General features: G+C 44.3%; 1 protein-coding gene across 1 annotated transcript in view; it reads left to right on the forward strand.

The window, feature by feature from the left end:
• The window catches only part of LOC121003064 (cytochrome P450 2A13-like), a 62,680-nt gene that overhangs the window by 10,314 nt on the left and 35,830 nt on the right, over positions 1-16,536 (forward strand). Inside the window, exons 3-4 of the mRNA XM_040434620.1 lie at positions 4,259-4,408; positions 5,262-5,422. Coding sequence (XP_040290554.1) covers positions 4,259-4,408; positions 5,262-5,422 — 311 coding nt within the window. The remainder of the gene's footprint in view (positions 1-4,258; positions 4,409-5,261; positions 5,423-16,536) is intronic.

Raw genomic sequence — 16,536 nt, forward strand, 5'->3', positions numbered from 1 at the left:
TCTCCCATCAGCCGCAGACCTGCTGCTTAGCTTCTGGAGCGAGGATCTGTGTTTGGCCTCGTTCCCAGGGCGGCTTTTCTAGCTGGGAGGCTCCCTGCTCCTAGGTCTGCCTTGAGCGCCGAGCTGATCACTCGGTGCTCGACTTGTCTGTCTGTCGGTCATGTGACGCTGGCCACGTCACATGACCCTCAGACCCCACTATAAATACAGGCAGCCTGCTGGCCACAGGTTGTCTGTTAATTCTAGGTTCCTGGCTATTTGTTGGACTACTGAATACTCACCTGATCCTGTTCCCTGACGATCCTTTGCCTGCTCCTCCTGTACTGTGCATCCCTCCTGGTATTGTGACCTCGGCTCCCACCTGACTACTCTTTGTGGACTCCTCTTGTACTTCTCTACTCTCCTGGTATTTGACCCCGGCTTCTCTTGACCATTCTTTGCTTAACCCTTTGTACTGCGTAGCTCTCTTGGTTCTGACCTGGTCCGTTCACTTTCCGTATTTTGTCTTGTCTGTCTTCCCTGCACATGTCCTAAGTAAGGGACTGTCGTCCAGTTGTCCCCTGTCATCAGGACTCGTGAGGCAAGTAGGCAGGGCCAGGGGTGAGGGTGGAGCGCAGTGGTCACTATCCTTCCCCCTGTGTGTGTGTGGACGTGACCGTTACAGTAAAGAATATTTTCATAGCTTTTTACCTTATTAACCAAGTTTATCCATTTATTCAGCTCTGGAACATATCGTAAAAAAAAAACAGGCCCAGTAATCAGAAATCTAGCCAGAAACAATATTCTACCCAATAGAATCCTCTTATATTTATGGGTACTTAACTTAGAAACATCACTCAGTATCCAACATTCTACCGTTCAAGGAATCTGCAATCTCAATTTATACGTAATAAAATTATTAATAGCACTCCAGTATTCTTTTAGTTTTGGCCAAGACCAAAGCATATGTAGAAAATCTGCACCAGATAGATCACACCGTGGACACTTAGAACTATCCCTTAACCCACATTTATTAAGCCATAAAGGCGTAACATATAATCTATGTAAAATATTAAATTGTACCAAAACGTGATTAAAATTGTGAGATATAAAACTTAAATTCAACAAAATATTTCCCCATCCCTCTAATTGGATAGTTGTACACTCAACTCCCTAGGCCCTTTGTCCTGGTGATTGTATTTTAATAAATATTGCCTTAAGTAATAATTTATAAATATCTGCAATCTTAACTCTCTATTCTAAATTCATTATTAAATCATTCACAAAAGTGGAAGTATCTATCTCAAAACGTGATTTATCCTTTACACTAGAAAGTGCCGATCGTGCCTGCAGCCTATCAGAGGAAGGGAAAGGGACATGCCTCTCCCTCCCCTGCCTCAGCACAGCCATCTGTATCGCTGTCCTGAGGACGGCGATACAGATGACTATGGAGATGAAGCGCTCATCTCCCTGTGCCCCGCCGCCGCCGCCAGCTCAGGGGGGGGGGGGGGGCAATTGCCACTGTCTGTCTCAAGTCTCATGCTGCAGAATCGATGGCTGGCAATCGTATTCCTGTAACGTCCACTGCGGGATTCAGGGTTTTAGCGATACAACTGTCCAGGTCATGTTCAAGTTAGAAGGCTATCTTAACAGGGTCCCTCACTACAGTAAACTCTTAACAGCTTTTGGTAGCAGGATACCTTCCTGACACCAATGCTGAGCTATGAAGACTCTAGGTTCTCTAGTTCTCTCTTTGTCTTACGCCTTTTTTGCATCTTTAGATCATGCAGAGATCGATAAGTCTCTGTAGCACTTTGGGCCTGCAAAGAGGGAACACAACTTAGTCATACATTCCTCTCCGATCCAAACTCTCCCTATAAATGACTAGAGCTAGGGATGGAGCCAGTCCTCACCTAACCTCCTACCAGAAGTAAGCCAGGATTGTTAACCCTGGCCGTGCCATCTGAACATGGTTATCCTGGGTGCAACACATAGCATGACATAACATTACATTACATGGCATAAAAAAATGAACAATTTGCAGGCACCCCCTTGCAATTGCAAATAGCTGATAAACGGTGATTCACTTACTACTCTTCTATCCTTTATCTGCTTACCAAACCCCCATCTTTCTGCCTTTGTTCAGAGCTCTTACTTATGATAAAATTGATTTGTTAGAATCAATTTACTCATCCCTAGTAGGAAGGCAACTGGAAGTCTCTTAGAGTCGTTTTACATGGGCTGATGATCAGGATGACCTTTCATACAAACGCTCATTCCTGGTAATTGTAAAGGTTGATCTGGTGGTTGCATCTTTTATGTGACACCTAAAATCATCATTTGAGGGTAACACATCACCCTTTCTAAACAGATTTTCTGCAAAAAAAACGGTATCAGGGGTAAGCAATAAGAGTGGTGAGCATTCATTCCAATACAAAGTGGATGATTTTGTAGGTAAATGGAGCTGAATGAGCTGGCAGTCATGGGGAATGGACGATTCATCCCAATCATTGCGCTGAGTGTCAGCCCGTTTAAGTTAGCAATTTTTTTAGATTGCTGTCAGCTGAAAGGTTGTTCTGCTGACAGCAGTCCTTCCTAGCTCCTCAACAGACATGCATCTCTGGCTTGACTAAACATATATTCTTAATGGGGAGAGAAAAATTATCTGCAGCCAGGCTATGGCTAAGGTTAATTTCACAAAAGCTGACAGAGTGGGCACCGATATAGCGAGACATGCAGCAATCATTTACTCTGTATGGGGATGAACAATTGCTACTGCAGTGACCCAGTGGTTCACTGCTAAAGGATTAATAATGTTATTTACTATTAAAAGGGTTAATGTTTAAGTTCACCACTTCAAAATGTTTACTGTGATGATGATTTGTGCACTATGAGTACCAAAAAGGGATGTATAGGTAGGAAATAGTTAAAACTGTCAGTCTTTAGTTGGGTTGCCAGGAGACAAGCTGGTCCACGCTTGCTGCTACCATTATTGTTGATCTCCATACATATTAATAGTTTTTTCGGTAGCAGATTAAACAAATATTATAGGTGCTGCCTAAAAGACAAGATCCCCCAACACGTTTTCTCATTTGTCAAGTAATTGGCAACACTTTTTCGAAACGAGCAATCATAGAAAAACTTGTTTCCAAGAATTGGCCAGATCTTCAAGCTCTGTAAAAGTGTCTTTATCTTACATGAAAACAAAAAGAAAGGGCATGTTTAAGCTCAGTTGCCTGATCCCCATGTTCCCCAACATCTGCCTCTGGGGAACGTCGTGAGGCACATGAAATGGTCGACCAAGCAATGTGCACACAGCCATCCAGCCAACCGAAATCAAAGGCATGGATATAGGCTTGTACCGCTATCTGATGTTCTCTGAACTTGATTTTGACCTGACATGTAGTGACCGGTTTCCCTGACTACCTCTTGGAGTTAAGAAGAATATAAACTCCAGTTTTTGCGATTAGATAAGTTGTATTTAATAGGAAATGTGGCAAATCATATATGCGTGACGTTTCGGACGCAATTCAGCCTTCATCAGACTGGAACCGCTTTGGGAGCTGTTCAGATCGCGGGCACAAGTTTAGTAGATGCAGACTACGTGCTGCTGGTAGTAATAATAGCGCCTGCATCTACTATAGTAGTCTGCATCTACTAAACTTGCGCCTGCGATCTGAACAGCTCCCAAAGCGGTACCAGTCTGAAGGCCGGATTGTGGCCGAAACGTCACGCATATATGATTTGCCGCATTTCCTATTAAATACAACTTATCCAATCGCAAAAACTGGAGTTTATATTCTTCTTGACACTACGGGGTGGGAACCCGACTTCCAGTAGCGTATCTACATAAGAGTGCCACGAAGTTTTCTCTTCAATACCTCTTGGCGTTGTCACACAAGACTGTGCTCCGCCTGAACATTGTTACATGATCCTTGGCTTGTTTCACTATGCTCCTGTCTACTCCACATTGCTATTTTCTTTATCAGTACCACTAACCTGTCCAGGTGTTTTCTGGTTCTATCTTTTACGGATCAGCGGTTAGCAGACCGCAAAAAGACAATGGCCGTGTGCTTGAGGCTTTAGCTTGAAATTATCCAGAGGAACATTGGACTAGCTTAGTTCTGAAGTTCTGGCGCTAGGTGAGAGTACAAACAGTGAATTGTCATTTTTTGCTCAAAATCTGCACAGATGGGTCGGAGTTACCTAGATCCATTATGTCATTTAATATTTATCGGCAGTGTCTTAATGTCTGTTTAATTTCGTTTTATTGATTTAGGTATCATAGGTACCAATGGGGAGCACTGGAGACACACAAGACGATTTGCTATCACCACATTAAGAAATTTTGGAATGGGAAAAAGATCAATGGAGCAAAGAGTGCAAGAAGAAGCTGAGCACCTTATCAAGGCTATAGAAGCTACACGTGGTAAGATCACCATAGGTATCTGGTCAAGGTGTTTCTCTTTCCATTACAATCAGCTTACCTGGTCAAATGGCAACTTCTCTCTATATCTAGTCACCATTGACACTCGTCCATAGATTTTTCATGTGGTGAAACATTTGTAAATTAGGAAGGGGTATAAGCAAATTTTTATATGTATCAGGACGGGTATAGCTAAGAGATGTGGAACAGAAGCATGGTAAGACGGTCCACAAGTTGGCAACAAGACAGATTTATGGTACCAAGGTTAAACTGAAGAGTAGTCAGTAGAGCCAAGGGTCTGGTATGGTGGCTCAGTGGTTAGTTCTGGGGCCTTGCAGCAATAGGGTTCTTCATTCGATCTGACCAAGGACAACATCTGCATGGCGTTCTCCAAAAGTTTGCGTAGGTTTCCCCTGGATACTACAGTTTCCTCCAACACTCCAAAGACATACAGAAAGGGAACTTACTGTAGATTGTGAGCCCCATTGAGAACGGCAAGTGATGACAGTATCTGACAATCACTGCTAAGTATGTCAGCGCTATAGACATGAGCAAAATAAATAAGTAAGCTGGAGCAGGGTAGAGTATGTGGTACCATAGGTGGAAATTCAGGGGAGCAGTGGGTTGAGACAACAGTGATCTAGCAGAGCGAAATAGACAGTGATGCAGAAGTAAAAAAAATAATAATAAAAAAGCGGTCAATATATGAAGGTTTTGAGATATTATATTACACTATGCCTGTTAAAGATAACTAAATAGTGCTCGAAAATTATTTGTCTATGGACATTCACAATATAAGCCTTGCCATTTCCGCCAGAATGCTAGATGATTTATAAAATGTTTGCTTTGTTTCCAGGTGAAGCATTTAACCCTCAAGCAGTTCTTGGACGTGCGGTGAACAATGTTATCAATCTAGTTGTGTTTGGCAGAAGATGGGACTATGAGGACGAGACATTCCTGAAGCTCCTAGACATCACAAATAATCTGTTTAACTTTGTCCGGGCTCCTCTAGGAGTGGTCAGTGCCATTGTTTCTTTATACCGAAAGACAAACTGAGCCTTCCAGCTTTAGCTTATAATCAAGTATAGTATGTGTTCTTATTGGTGGCCATGATGGGGTCCATTGGTAATACACAAACTGGTTTAGATGTGAGTGTATCCCACCTGGCTTGAATGCTACCTATAGGGACTAGTTCAATGCCATTAGGTTATATCCAGAGGCGGTGACCTGGTGGGCACTTGGGAATCACTTGGGGAACCCACTCTATTAATGAACTGAACTTCTTCTTTCACTCTTTTGAATGCACTCACCCCTTTAGCCTGTTCTTTTAATGATATGCTGCCAGCCATACTGTACTTGCCAGTTGATTTTCTAAGATTGTGATGTCATTATAGGCATCCATGCTGGGGGTCTAGGGGGATATGAGGTTCTTCACTACCCTGAAATTTAACTCCTCCTTTAGGTAACCAAACCTTGAATGAGCTCTTTGAAATCCTTAGACACCAGTGGGAAAGCACTTGTCCCTGACCCTTGTTGCAAGGCATTAAGATTGAGAAGTTTGGGGACTAATTAGGGACCCTTCCCCTTTAGGAAAGGGCTTATGATAGACCACATCTGAGTGAGCACCTTTTTAGTTCCACTTGAGTGAAAAAGGCACAATTTCAAAGAGAAGAATTGATTAAGGGTCTGCAAATGGGTCTGCATCCGTTCCGCAACATCGGGAACTGGTGTGGACCCATTTATTCTCTATGGGGCCGGAAGAGATGCGGAGAGCACACTATGTGCTCTCCGCATCCGCATTTCCGGAGTGTGGCCCTGAACTTCCGGGCTTCGGCCCCTAACTTCCGGGCCTCGACTCCGCAAAAAATAGAACATGTCCTATTCTTGTCCACAATTGCGGACAAGAATAGGCAGTTCTATGGGGGGTGCCGGCCGGGTGTATTGCAGATCCGCAATACACTAAGGACGTGTGAATGGACCCTTAAGGGGTTTTCCAGGATTTTAATATTGATGACATATCCTTAGATACCATACAAGTGAGTTGAAGAGAGCTGTAGTAACCAGGCACAGCCACTACAGTGTGTACAGAGAAGTGCCTAGTTCTGGTGCACTGTGACATCTGCAATAAGCTGATTTGCTGTTGCGCCAGAAGTCAGATCCCCAGTTGATAAGCTTTTCAAAGTACAATATTCAATATTACACTTGATAATTTATTGATTGATCTAATATCACATGTTTGTGAGTGTTAAAAGTATGTGAACCTTTAGGATTGGAAGATAATTTGAATTAGAGTCTGGTATTTTTAATCATTGGGATGACAAGCAGGAGTGAGGGAAAGAGCTATTCTATTTAAATAACAGGCATCTATTAAAGTCTGATCTTGAAAACATGTTTGTAAAAATGTATGAACAAAGAAGATTTCTGAGAACCTCAAAAGAAGAGTTGCTGATGCTTATCAGGCTGGAAAAGGTTACAAAACTATCGCTAGACGTGGTACAGGCTCTCCTTAAAGAGACCAGCTGTGTATGGAGACTTAGTGGCAATGCTCCATGGGAAAGTAATATGTAAAGTGGAAGTGGCTCCCTATGAGTCAAAGTCTGAATTTTTAACAAGCCTTGTCACTTGACAAGGGAAAATGGCCAAGCCAATTATTAGTTTGCAGACAGCCATTTCAGCGAAAAACCATCTATAAAAAGTTTGGCTATGACCAGCCCACAGTCAGAGAGATTTAAAGATCACACCAAGAGCAAGGTGTGTAATAGTCTGTGAGGTCACAAAGAAACCCAAGGTAGTGTTTTGGATCTGGTCAAGATACCAGGTAGATTGATGAAAGGTGAAAATCTTCTTAACGTGCACGGAGAAATCAAACTCTCACCCAATTGGAGTCAAAGCAAATCTCTACATTACTGTAAGTGTTCACACAGAATATACCCCCCCCCCCCCCCCCCCCGGTGGGAGGTGACTAAATGTGGTGCATTTTTATTGGTTACTGGGAAGCAATAGCAAGAATTCAATGGGTTAATCTTATTTATTTTTTTGACTTAAGAAATCATCTAACAGCACAGCTCCGCAGCCCCCTCATGACATGTACCTTTGGCTTTGGAATGCGCTCCTTCCCCACTCCCATCTTCAAGATAGTGGGATAGCTGTGTGCGCCTGGTGATACATCCAGGAAGCAGGATTTTTCTACTAAGCAGTGGCTGAGCAGTGTATATAGAACAAGCAAGTATCTATACTGTAGTAATAGAGTAATGAGCGAGCACTCATACACTTGGCAACCAAATTGACATGTGCAGAAAATATTTATTATATCCCCATAAAATACAAGTAATAAAATTTATAAGAACAATGTAGCAATAATATACAACATTACAGTCACATATTGTGGTAGATATGATCAACACTATATTCATATGACTCAATAGTGTCGATAAATTCAATAATATATATCACACCAAGAAACTTCAAGTATATGCTGTTATTTGGGAAGAGGGGGTATTATCTTCTAGCGCTCTATCCCAATTTGGGAAACTGAATGTCACTGAAAATGTTGTAGGTGTATTCACTGGGAGCGCAACATGTTCATAAAGTGTCCACAGGAATCCTGATAATGTGAAAAGTCTCTTATAGCTGATCCTTTTAAGCTCGATATGAGCTTTGGATTGGAGAAAACTTTAAATCGATGTTTGGCTTACCGTCTAGCGTCTGCTGTCTCCCTATTGCTTCAATGGAGCTTTAAATATTTGCCGGCTTATTCAGTCGCTCCATACAGCAAGCTGGTTTAAATTTCGCAGGAGTTCCAAAGATCGCAGGAGTTGCCACTCTGTTCCGCAATTTCCTTTGGTGCAGCTTTCGACGATAAGAATAGTTAATCCTTTACTGTAGAGATTTTCTTCTGTATGGCCATACAGTATTATCGGAGGCTTTTCAATGCAGGTACATCACTTGTTTCACCATACGCGTTACGGGTAGATTCACTCTCCCTTCCTCAGTGGTCAAGTGTCTGCCTGCTCTGCCTCCATTTTTATCCATTCCTTTGATTGCTTCCCAAATCTCGGACACCTGTTGTTCATGCTACTCCCAGTTTGCAAGGGAATCCTCCCACATAATCAAGGGATAATTCTATACAGCCTTGATTTAAAAAAAAAAAAAATAATTTTTTTTTTTTTTTTCCTCTTGCAGTTTCCATGCGTTTTTTATGCGTTTTTTGGGGACACATGCGTTTTTGGCCCAGATGTCCCAATTGGTGTGATATATCATTATGTGAAATATAAACTTGATATCTGATTGCCAACACTTATAAAATGACTTTTTATAATAAAATATTATTAAACAAATTTTCAAGATTAAAATATCAATATAAGAATATAAAACAATAAATAATAAATGTGAGGAATCTTGAAAGTTTCATAGGAATCCTAGAGTTTGATACAATTATTCGGATTTGATAGAGAAAGAAGGGTGGGTATCTCGGAGCCAAGGACACGTCGCAGCGCCGATAGACGGCCTAGCATGCGACGTGCCGTCGGCCTCGAGACATCCAACCTACATAAATCCAAAAATTTCCAACTCCGAATTAAGGCCTTTCGGTTGTAGAGATCCAAATTCATAAATGCGTCTGGATTCTATCCTAGACATTTGTCTGATAAAATCACCGCCTCTCCAGTGTTTCTCCACCTTCTCCAGTGCCGTAAACACCAGACTTGATGGATCCTGATTATGCATCTCTTTATAATGTTTAGATAGGGAATGTTTATCGTACCCCTTCCTGATGTTGGCAATATGTTCGGCCACTCTTTTTTTGAATGGCCTCTTGGTACGTCCTATATATTGTCTATTACAGGGGCACTGGAGAAGGTAGATAACTCCACTGGAGTCACATGTAAGACAATCTTCTATCTCCCAATTATAGTTGTTCTGAGTCGAGGGGACATTAGTCGTCAGGTGGGGTTTTTTATTCATTCTACAACCCATACACCTTCCACATTTATAAAAACCCTTCAAACTCAGCCAAGTTCCTGAAAAACTCAACTTATTCTGTTTCCACGGTTTTACGGTAGGGGCCACCTTGATACCTAGATTGGGTGCCCTAGTGAAGGTAATCGTCGGAACAGTCGGGAGTAAGTGTCCCACAATTTTGTCATTCAACACATGGTGCCAATGGGTTTTAATAATTTTCTGAATCTTCCTATAATTCTCATTAAATGGAAGAACAACTCTCATGGCTTCTTTATTTAGTGTTTTATCTTCCTCATTATCAATCTCATTTTTATCTTTATTGTCCTCCTTATTAAAGAACTCTCTTCTATCTAATTTCCTAATTTGGTTGAGTGACTCCTCCACTAAGTTTTCAGGATATTCCTTCTCAATAAATTGTCTTTTCATCTCAATGGCTTCCATCTGTATCTATACTGTTTCAGTAGTCCATAACAGTCCCCCCTTGGAAACTTGATTGTTGGCTATCCCTAAAGTCTAACGAATCCACTGGGCATACCCTTCGTATCCTCTTCACCTGCAGTGGCGACAACTTATCTCTAATAGTTAAGGTCCCGGTTTCAGGGCTTATGGTAGTACCCCGGGATTCATCTTACCCTATCTCTGCACAGCATCATAGCTGGGAGGGGGAACCGTATTGAATGACGTTTCCTTTTGTTCTTCCTCATCGTAGAGAAGCATGATAGGTTGCTCATCAGTTTTCTTCATTCTTTTTGAAAGGCGCGTCACACAAGTAAGAACAAGCTTAATTACCATATATATCACCAATAGTATTAGGGTTACCTGTAATATTCCTTGGACAATTCCCATGAGCCAACCCCCGATACCTTTAAACCAGTTGGCGGGGTTAAGAAAGGAGAAGGTATCAGACCACCATGTATCTTTATCAGCTTTATGTGCAGCCAGCCATTTATCCCTTAGGTCCACCATTTTCTTTAGACCCACCATAACTTGCAAATTACCCTAGGTAATGGCAACAAGCGGGTCCCACAACCTGGCACATACCTCCATATTTAACTGTAACATAGTCTACAACTAATTTGTGTTGGTTGGTGACAACGATCAACTGGTTCTGCACGATGTTCGAGGTATTCATAAGTCTCATCACTTCCCATATTTGATCATCTAGATAATCAGTTGTTACCACCAAATGATCTCACATCTGCACTACCATGGGATATATGAAAAGGGTACTGAGAACTTTATTGGGAATGCTCATTTCTACAACATGTGGCTTGCCGTTTGGTCTGGGTGTGTTATCTTTGGCCCTATGGTACAAGGTGTTTTTAGGAATAGCATTTATGTCAAGTTTAGAGTGTGGTACTATAAAGGTGTCAGGAGTAAGCCTGGCAATTGTGCACAGTCCTATGACATTCTCGGATAACCATCTGTAAGCTTTGTGTCCACAATCTAAGTATATGTCCTCTGGGACTGCCACTGCTGTGCTATTGAATAATTGGGTAATTAATTTGGCTAATTTTATCCCTTTGGCCAGCTCATATCCTTTTAACTGACCTTCGGTGTTGTTAGCTAATATGCCTGTCAGGAGATCCTGTACAGTATGGCGGTTACAGGGTAGGTCTTTTCCGTTCTCGGCATCTACACCAATACACTGCACGTGGCTGTCTGTTTTTGAGTCATTGCAACCTGAGTGTATGCGTGGACTAAATGTCATGCCTTTGGTTTGTACTTGGAGATAATAACAGTGTGTCCAGCTAGGAAAACATGTGACATTAGCCCAGTATCCCTCTTGCCAGGGGGTAGAGCTATGATCTATCGAGGGTCCTGATCTGTTTATCATGAGCCATGGGGCATCTGGCCACCCTGCGACAGGCAAGGGCACTTCCCTGTCCTTATCTTTACTTAATTTAACTTGGTATATGTTAGTGAGAAAGATAGTAGAGTTAGACAGGTCAATCAGTTCAGAAAGGTCCAGGGGTATTGCAAAATAAGGCATACAGGCTGAGCTCACGGGACTGTGGGTACAGATCCAACAATCTTTCAGAGTTTCAGTCTCCTTTAAACTCTGGACTAGAATTTGATGGTGCCGTATCAGTGAATTGTCCCATTCGTCACCCAGTGGCGTGAACACTGCGGACATGCCTATGGTCAAAGTCATGATAAGTAGGTGGATCCTCATGGATTATTATTCCGGGGTCATTAGGACGGCCTTTACTCTTTTACAATGTGAGGCGTGGATCAAGGTGGGTCTCCTTTCGAGTTTCACAGAAGTTGGGGTAGTCAACAGCACTTGGTAGGGTCCCTCGTATCGTTGTTCGAGTGTGCTTCTGACGTATTTCTTGACAACTACCCACTCTCCAGGTTTCAGAATTTGGCTTCCTGCTAGGGAGTCTGGATCTGAAATGGAAGAGAGAACTTGTGCATGTATGTTAGACAATTGTTTTCTCAATGCTATCACATATTTTGCAAAAGATTCATAATGCATTTGTAGCTGCTGCGGAAAATACTGTCCCATTCTTGGCCCTGTCCCAAATAGGATCTCGTATGGGGTCAGTTTGTGTAGGGCCTTGGTGTGTGCCGAACTGAAAAGAGTGTTATAGGCAAGCACCAAACCCAATTGAGCCCTGTCTCCCTGGTCATCTTCAGAATTTTTTATTTCAACACCCTGTTCAGTCTTTCAACTTTGCCGTTGCTCTGGGTTCGGTAAGGGGTAGGAAATGCTAGGTGTGACCATACCATCTTCCAGACCTCTTGGGTTAGACTAGCAGTGAATGCTGGGCCCTGATCACTCTCAATGACCTCAGGTTCCCCGAACCTACAAACAGTTTCCTGCATTAGTTTCTTAGCAGTGGTGGTTGCTGTCTGGTTTTAGACGGGGTAGGCTTCTGGCCACCCAGAGAACAAGCCTATCACTACTAGCACATATTGAAACCCTTGGCACATTGGCATCTGGATGTGGTAGATTTGGATCCTTTGGAATGGGTACAGGGCTCTGGAAAGGCACTTGGTGGGCGTGGGTTCAGTCCTGCCTGGGTTGCACTCAACACAAATGAGACAAGACTGGGTATGTCTTACCAGGACTGGGGTGATTCCTGGGGCCATCCATATTTTGTAAATTAGTTCTTTCATGATGGTTTTGGATTGGTGGGTGGGCCCATGGGCCACTGATGCTATTAAGGGATAGAGAGCTTTGGGTAGGCACACTCTCTTTCCTTGTGTCCAGAGTCCAGATTCTTCTTCGAGGGCTGACTCTTTCAACCAGGTTTCCTTTTCCATGGGAGTGGCCTGTTTCTGCATTTTTTTTTCAGTAGGTCCCATGCGACTTCTTTTTGTTTCAGGTCTTCTTGTGCTACCATATTCTGGTCTGACTGGACTCTTTCCTCTTCCACTGCTGCTTGTTTGGCTGCTTGGTCAGCTAGGGCGTTTCCTCTGGCTTTAGACGTGTCAGCTCGAGTATGGGCTTTTACCTTGATCACTGCCACTTGGGTGGGCAGGAGTACTGCTGCCATTAGAGCCGCTACTGCTGAAGCATTCTTGATTGGGGTTCCTGCGGCTGTGATGTAATCCCGGGCTTTCCATATTACTCCAAAGTCATGAACCACTCCAAAGACATATCTAGAATCTGTGTAGATATTGGCGGTAGAGTCTTTTGCCATGAGGCAGGCTTCAGTGAGGGCAATGAGTTCAGCCACCTGTGCTGACTGGTCTGGGCGCAATTGTCATGCACAGCACCTCATGCACACTAGTGACGGCCATGCCTGTATGGAACTTCCCTTTGTTATCGGCATACCTTGAGCCGTTCCCAAAGAGAGTCCAATGCGGGTTTGTCAGAGAAGTGTCTTGGACTGATGGTGGTGTCCCCACTTCAGCTTCCATTATTGTGATGCAATCATGATCTTGTTCCTTGTAAAGAGAGTTGGTTGAGGCCCATAGTTCATCTTCCTGAAGATCCTCTTCAGCATGTACATAAAATATTCAGAATCTTGAGTATATTCCCCCCCTTGGAAGGAGTGCAGCAGGGTTGAGGATGTGGCATCTCTGAATGGTGACATTATTTGGCAGGAGCAGACTACACTGGAGCGAGAGGTGGCGCTGTGCAATGAGGTGTTTAGATTGAGTCTGCTGGAGGATGGAAGAAATATCATGGGGAGCCAGAATAGTGAGAGGGTGACCAAGCACAACATCAGATATGATGTCCAGAAGAGAGCTGGCAGCATGGACAGTTCTGACACAGGAAGGGGCGCCTCTGGCTATGGGGTCAAGGCGCTTAGAATAGTAACCATGGGGTCTATTGCGGCCACCATGAGTTTGAGTAAGGACTCCAGTCGCGTGGCCCTGGCATTCCATGATGTACAGTCTAAAAAGGAAGGTTGTAGTTGGGGATGCCAAGAGCAGGAACAGATGCAATGGCGGCCTTCAATGACTGAAAGGCTTCTCCTGCCTCCATTGTCATCTGGAAAGGAGTAGTAGCATTGCGGGGTATACACTCATATATGGGCTGCATTAGGACTGAAGCATCAGGGATCCAGGGTCTGCAGTAGGAGATGAGTCCCAGAAAGTTTAAAACTGATGAGGGGTATCCGGGAGTTGGATGTCAGAGATGGCCTTTTTCCTGGCATCAGTGAGGTGCTTGCTACCTTGAAAGATACAATGACCTAGGAAGACAACTTGGGGAGACAAAGCAGCAATTTGGCTTGTGAGACTTGACAGCCAGCAAAAGCCAAGAACCGGAGAAGTGAAACAGACATGGATTGGCAGATTTGCGGAGAAACAGCACAGAGAAGTAGGTCATCCACATATTGCAGGAGTTCAACTTCCAGGTGGTTGGACTGCCAGGGCTGCAGAACAGAGGACATAGCCTTGCTAAAGCAGGAAGGGCTGTTTTGGGCCACTTGAGGCATAACAGTCCAGGTGTACTTTTTGCCAGCATAAGTGAAAGCAAAAAGGAATTGACAGTCCCCATGTAAGGGAATAGAAAAGAATGCATTGGTGTCACGCTGGACAGGATACAAGATACCACAGAAAACCACAAACAAGTGTCTAGGCCAGAAGCTGGGGATAAAAGGTCACCTCCTTACAAATCCTTACCAGCTCTCCCTAGACTACTGTGCCCACATTCAGACCCTGAAGGTGGGAATAAACGTGTGTAACAGTCCTACAGGCTCACCTGAGTCAGAGGACAGGGTAGGTAGGAGTGGAGCCCAGTGGCAAGGACCGCAGGCAGGTAGTAGGTGCAGGAAGTCTGACAGAGGTGTAGTCGGTAGGCAGGCGGTGGGTCAGGGCAGGCGGCAGTAAGCATGGTCAGACAATCCGGATGGCAACGGTGGTAGCAGTTCAGTAGGTAGGGACAAAGCAGAAGAGTAGTTGGTAGTCAATTCCTGGTCAGCAGTGGATTTCCAGTAGTAGCAAGAGCAGCAGATGAGGAGAAGCTTGATCAAGGCTCAGGAGCTCAATAATCAGCAAGCTGGAGTGCAAGGGGCTGGACTTATATAGGGAAGTACCAGGTGGGGGGAATCAAGGGTGATGACCAAGGCTTGGCAAGACTGAGGTTAAATAATAGGCTTCAGGAAGGAATGTCCAGAGAGGACAGTAGCCTAGTAAGTAGGGCTACCGCCTGGGATGTGGCTGGTCATGGGTTCAAATCCCAACAACGTGCCCCCGTGCCTAAGGCTGAAGATACCCTAAAATCCCTAAGATGGTGACAGGGGAAAAGAGACAGCCTGCTTCCTCATGACCTGGAGTAAAGGGGCGAGTTACAGGGACTGGTAGTGATTTTTATTGCCTCATTCTGTGGGAGGGCCTGCACTTGGAGTGTAATAGCATCTTGTTATGAGACACAAAGGGGATATTACGCTTTGTATTGCAGGACTTCGGGGTCCTTCAGGGTCACAGTGACTGGTGGGACATTGAGGCTTCCGATATCCTGGGGTCCTTTGGCCCAGAGGGTATCGGGGATGAGGTGCAAAATGGTTTGCAGCGAATCCCCTTGCTCATATATATCAGTGACCTGCAGAGTTGTTAATGCCATGAGGAGGCAATTTTCTTCCGGGTATAGGGCTGTACCAAGGGTGACTGCCCCATCCTCTCCGAACTGTATGTTAGCTTGGATTTTCTGAAGAAGATCAGAGCCTATTAGATTGAAGGGGCATGTTTGGCTGACAACAAATTGCGACATGACTCCTGCTGGAAGGTGGAGCCGAGGGGTTTTGGTCTGGGAGAATCCATATGAAGTGACTGAGAGTGGCTTGGTAATGGGGTTATGCTGCACAACCCCTTCTAGTCCAGAACAGGGTAATTGAATGTCAGTGAGCCAGGAAGGAGGTATGGCAGTCTCACATAAAACACTGCGAGCTGCACCAGTGTCTACAAGGAATGAGAGTTCCTTCCCTGCCGCCTCGAGGGTGACTCATGGGGCGGGACCGACAGGAGGGGCGGAGACTGCCATACATGGAGTGTTCCTTCCCTGCACTGCTTTGCCAGGGTCCTATTGCAATGAGGGAGGCAGAGTGTCTCCCTGTCACTGTTGATTGGTTGGCCACAGATATCTGCTACGGCAGTTCCGTTTGATATGTCCGGGCTTGCCACACCCATAACAGACATGAGGTGGCGGACGTTCTCCGCCATCTTCTGACATTATGGCTATCACAGCTGCTCCAGTTTTCTTAGTGTTGCTTTCCAAGCCCTATGCAATTTGCTCCAAGACTTCCAGGGTCAAGGATTTCCACTCAGGACGACAGGTCAAAAGGGCTTTGTTTATCTCTGGTCGCAGACCATTCGCAAATGGGCGGGCCAGGAGTCTGAGGTGTACAGGACCATTCTGGCTGAAACCCATGTCCTTGTAATACTGCTTGACTCTCTGTGCAAATCTCTCAACAGTTTCGGTTTTCTCCTGAGCCATGTCCTGCAACGTGGCAGATTGAGCAGCTAACTTCGCTTTTTCCCATTTGTGTAACCTCTCTATGAAGTATTCCCCAGACTCATGATCCCAAGGGTTGAAGGTCAGACCTCTTAGGATAGGGATGGGGATATGGTCCATTATCAGTGAAGAATACTCCCCTGTCTTGTTTTCCACAATACTCTGTAGGTCTGACCATGTACATCCATACGTTTGCTGTACTGGTGACAGTTTCCTGAAAAAGGGCATGGGATGGGTTTCAGGATCTGGCAGCAGGTTC

This window comes from Bufo bufo, chromosome 6 (assembly GCF_905171765.1).
Source record: "Bufo bufo chromosome 6, aBufBuf1.1, whole genome shotgun sequence".
Classification (NCBI taxonomy): Eukaryota; Metazoa; Chordata; class Amphibia; order Anura; family Bufonidae; genus Bufo; species Bufo bufo.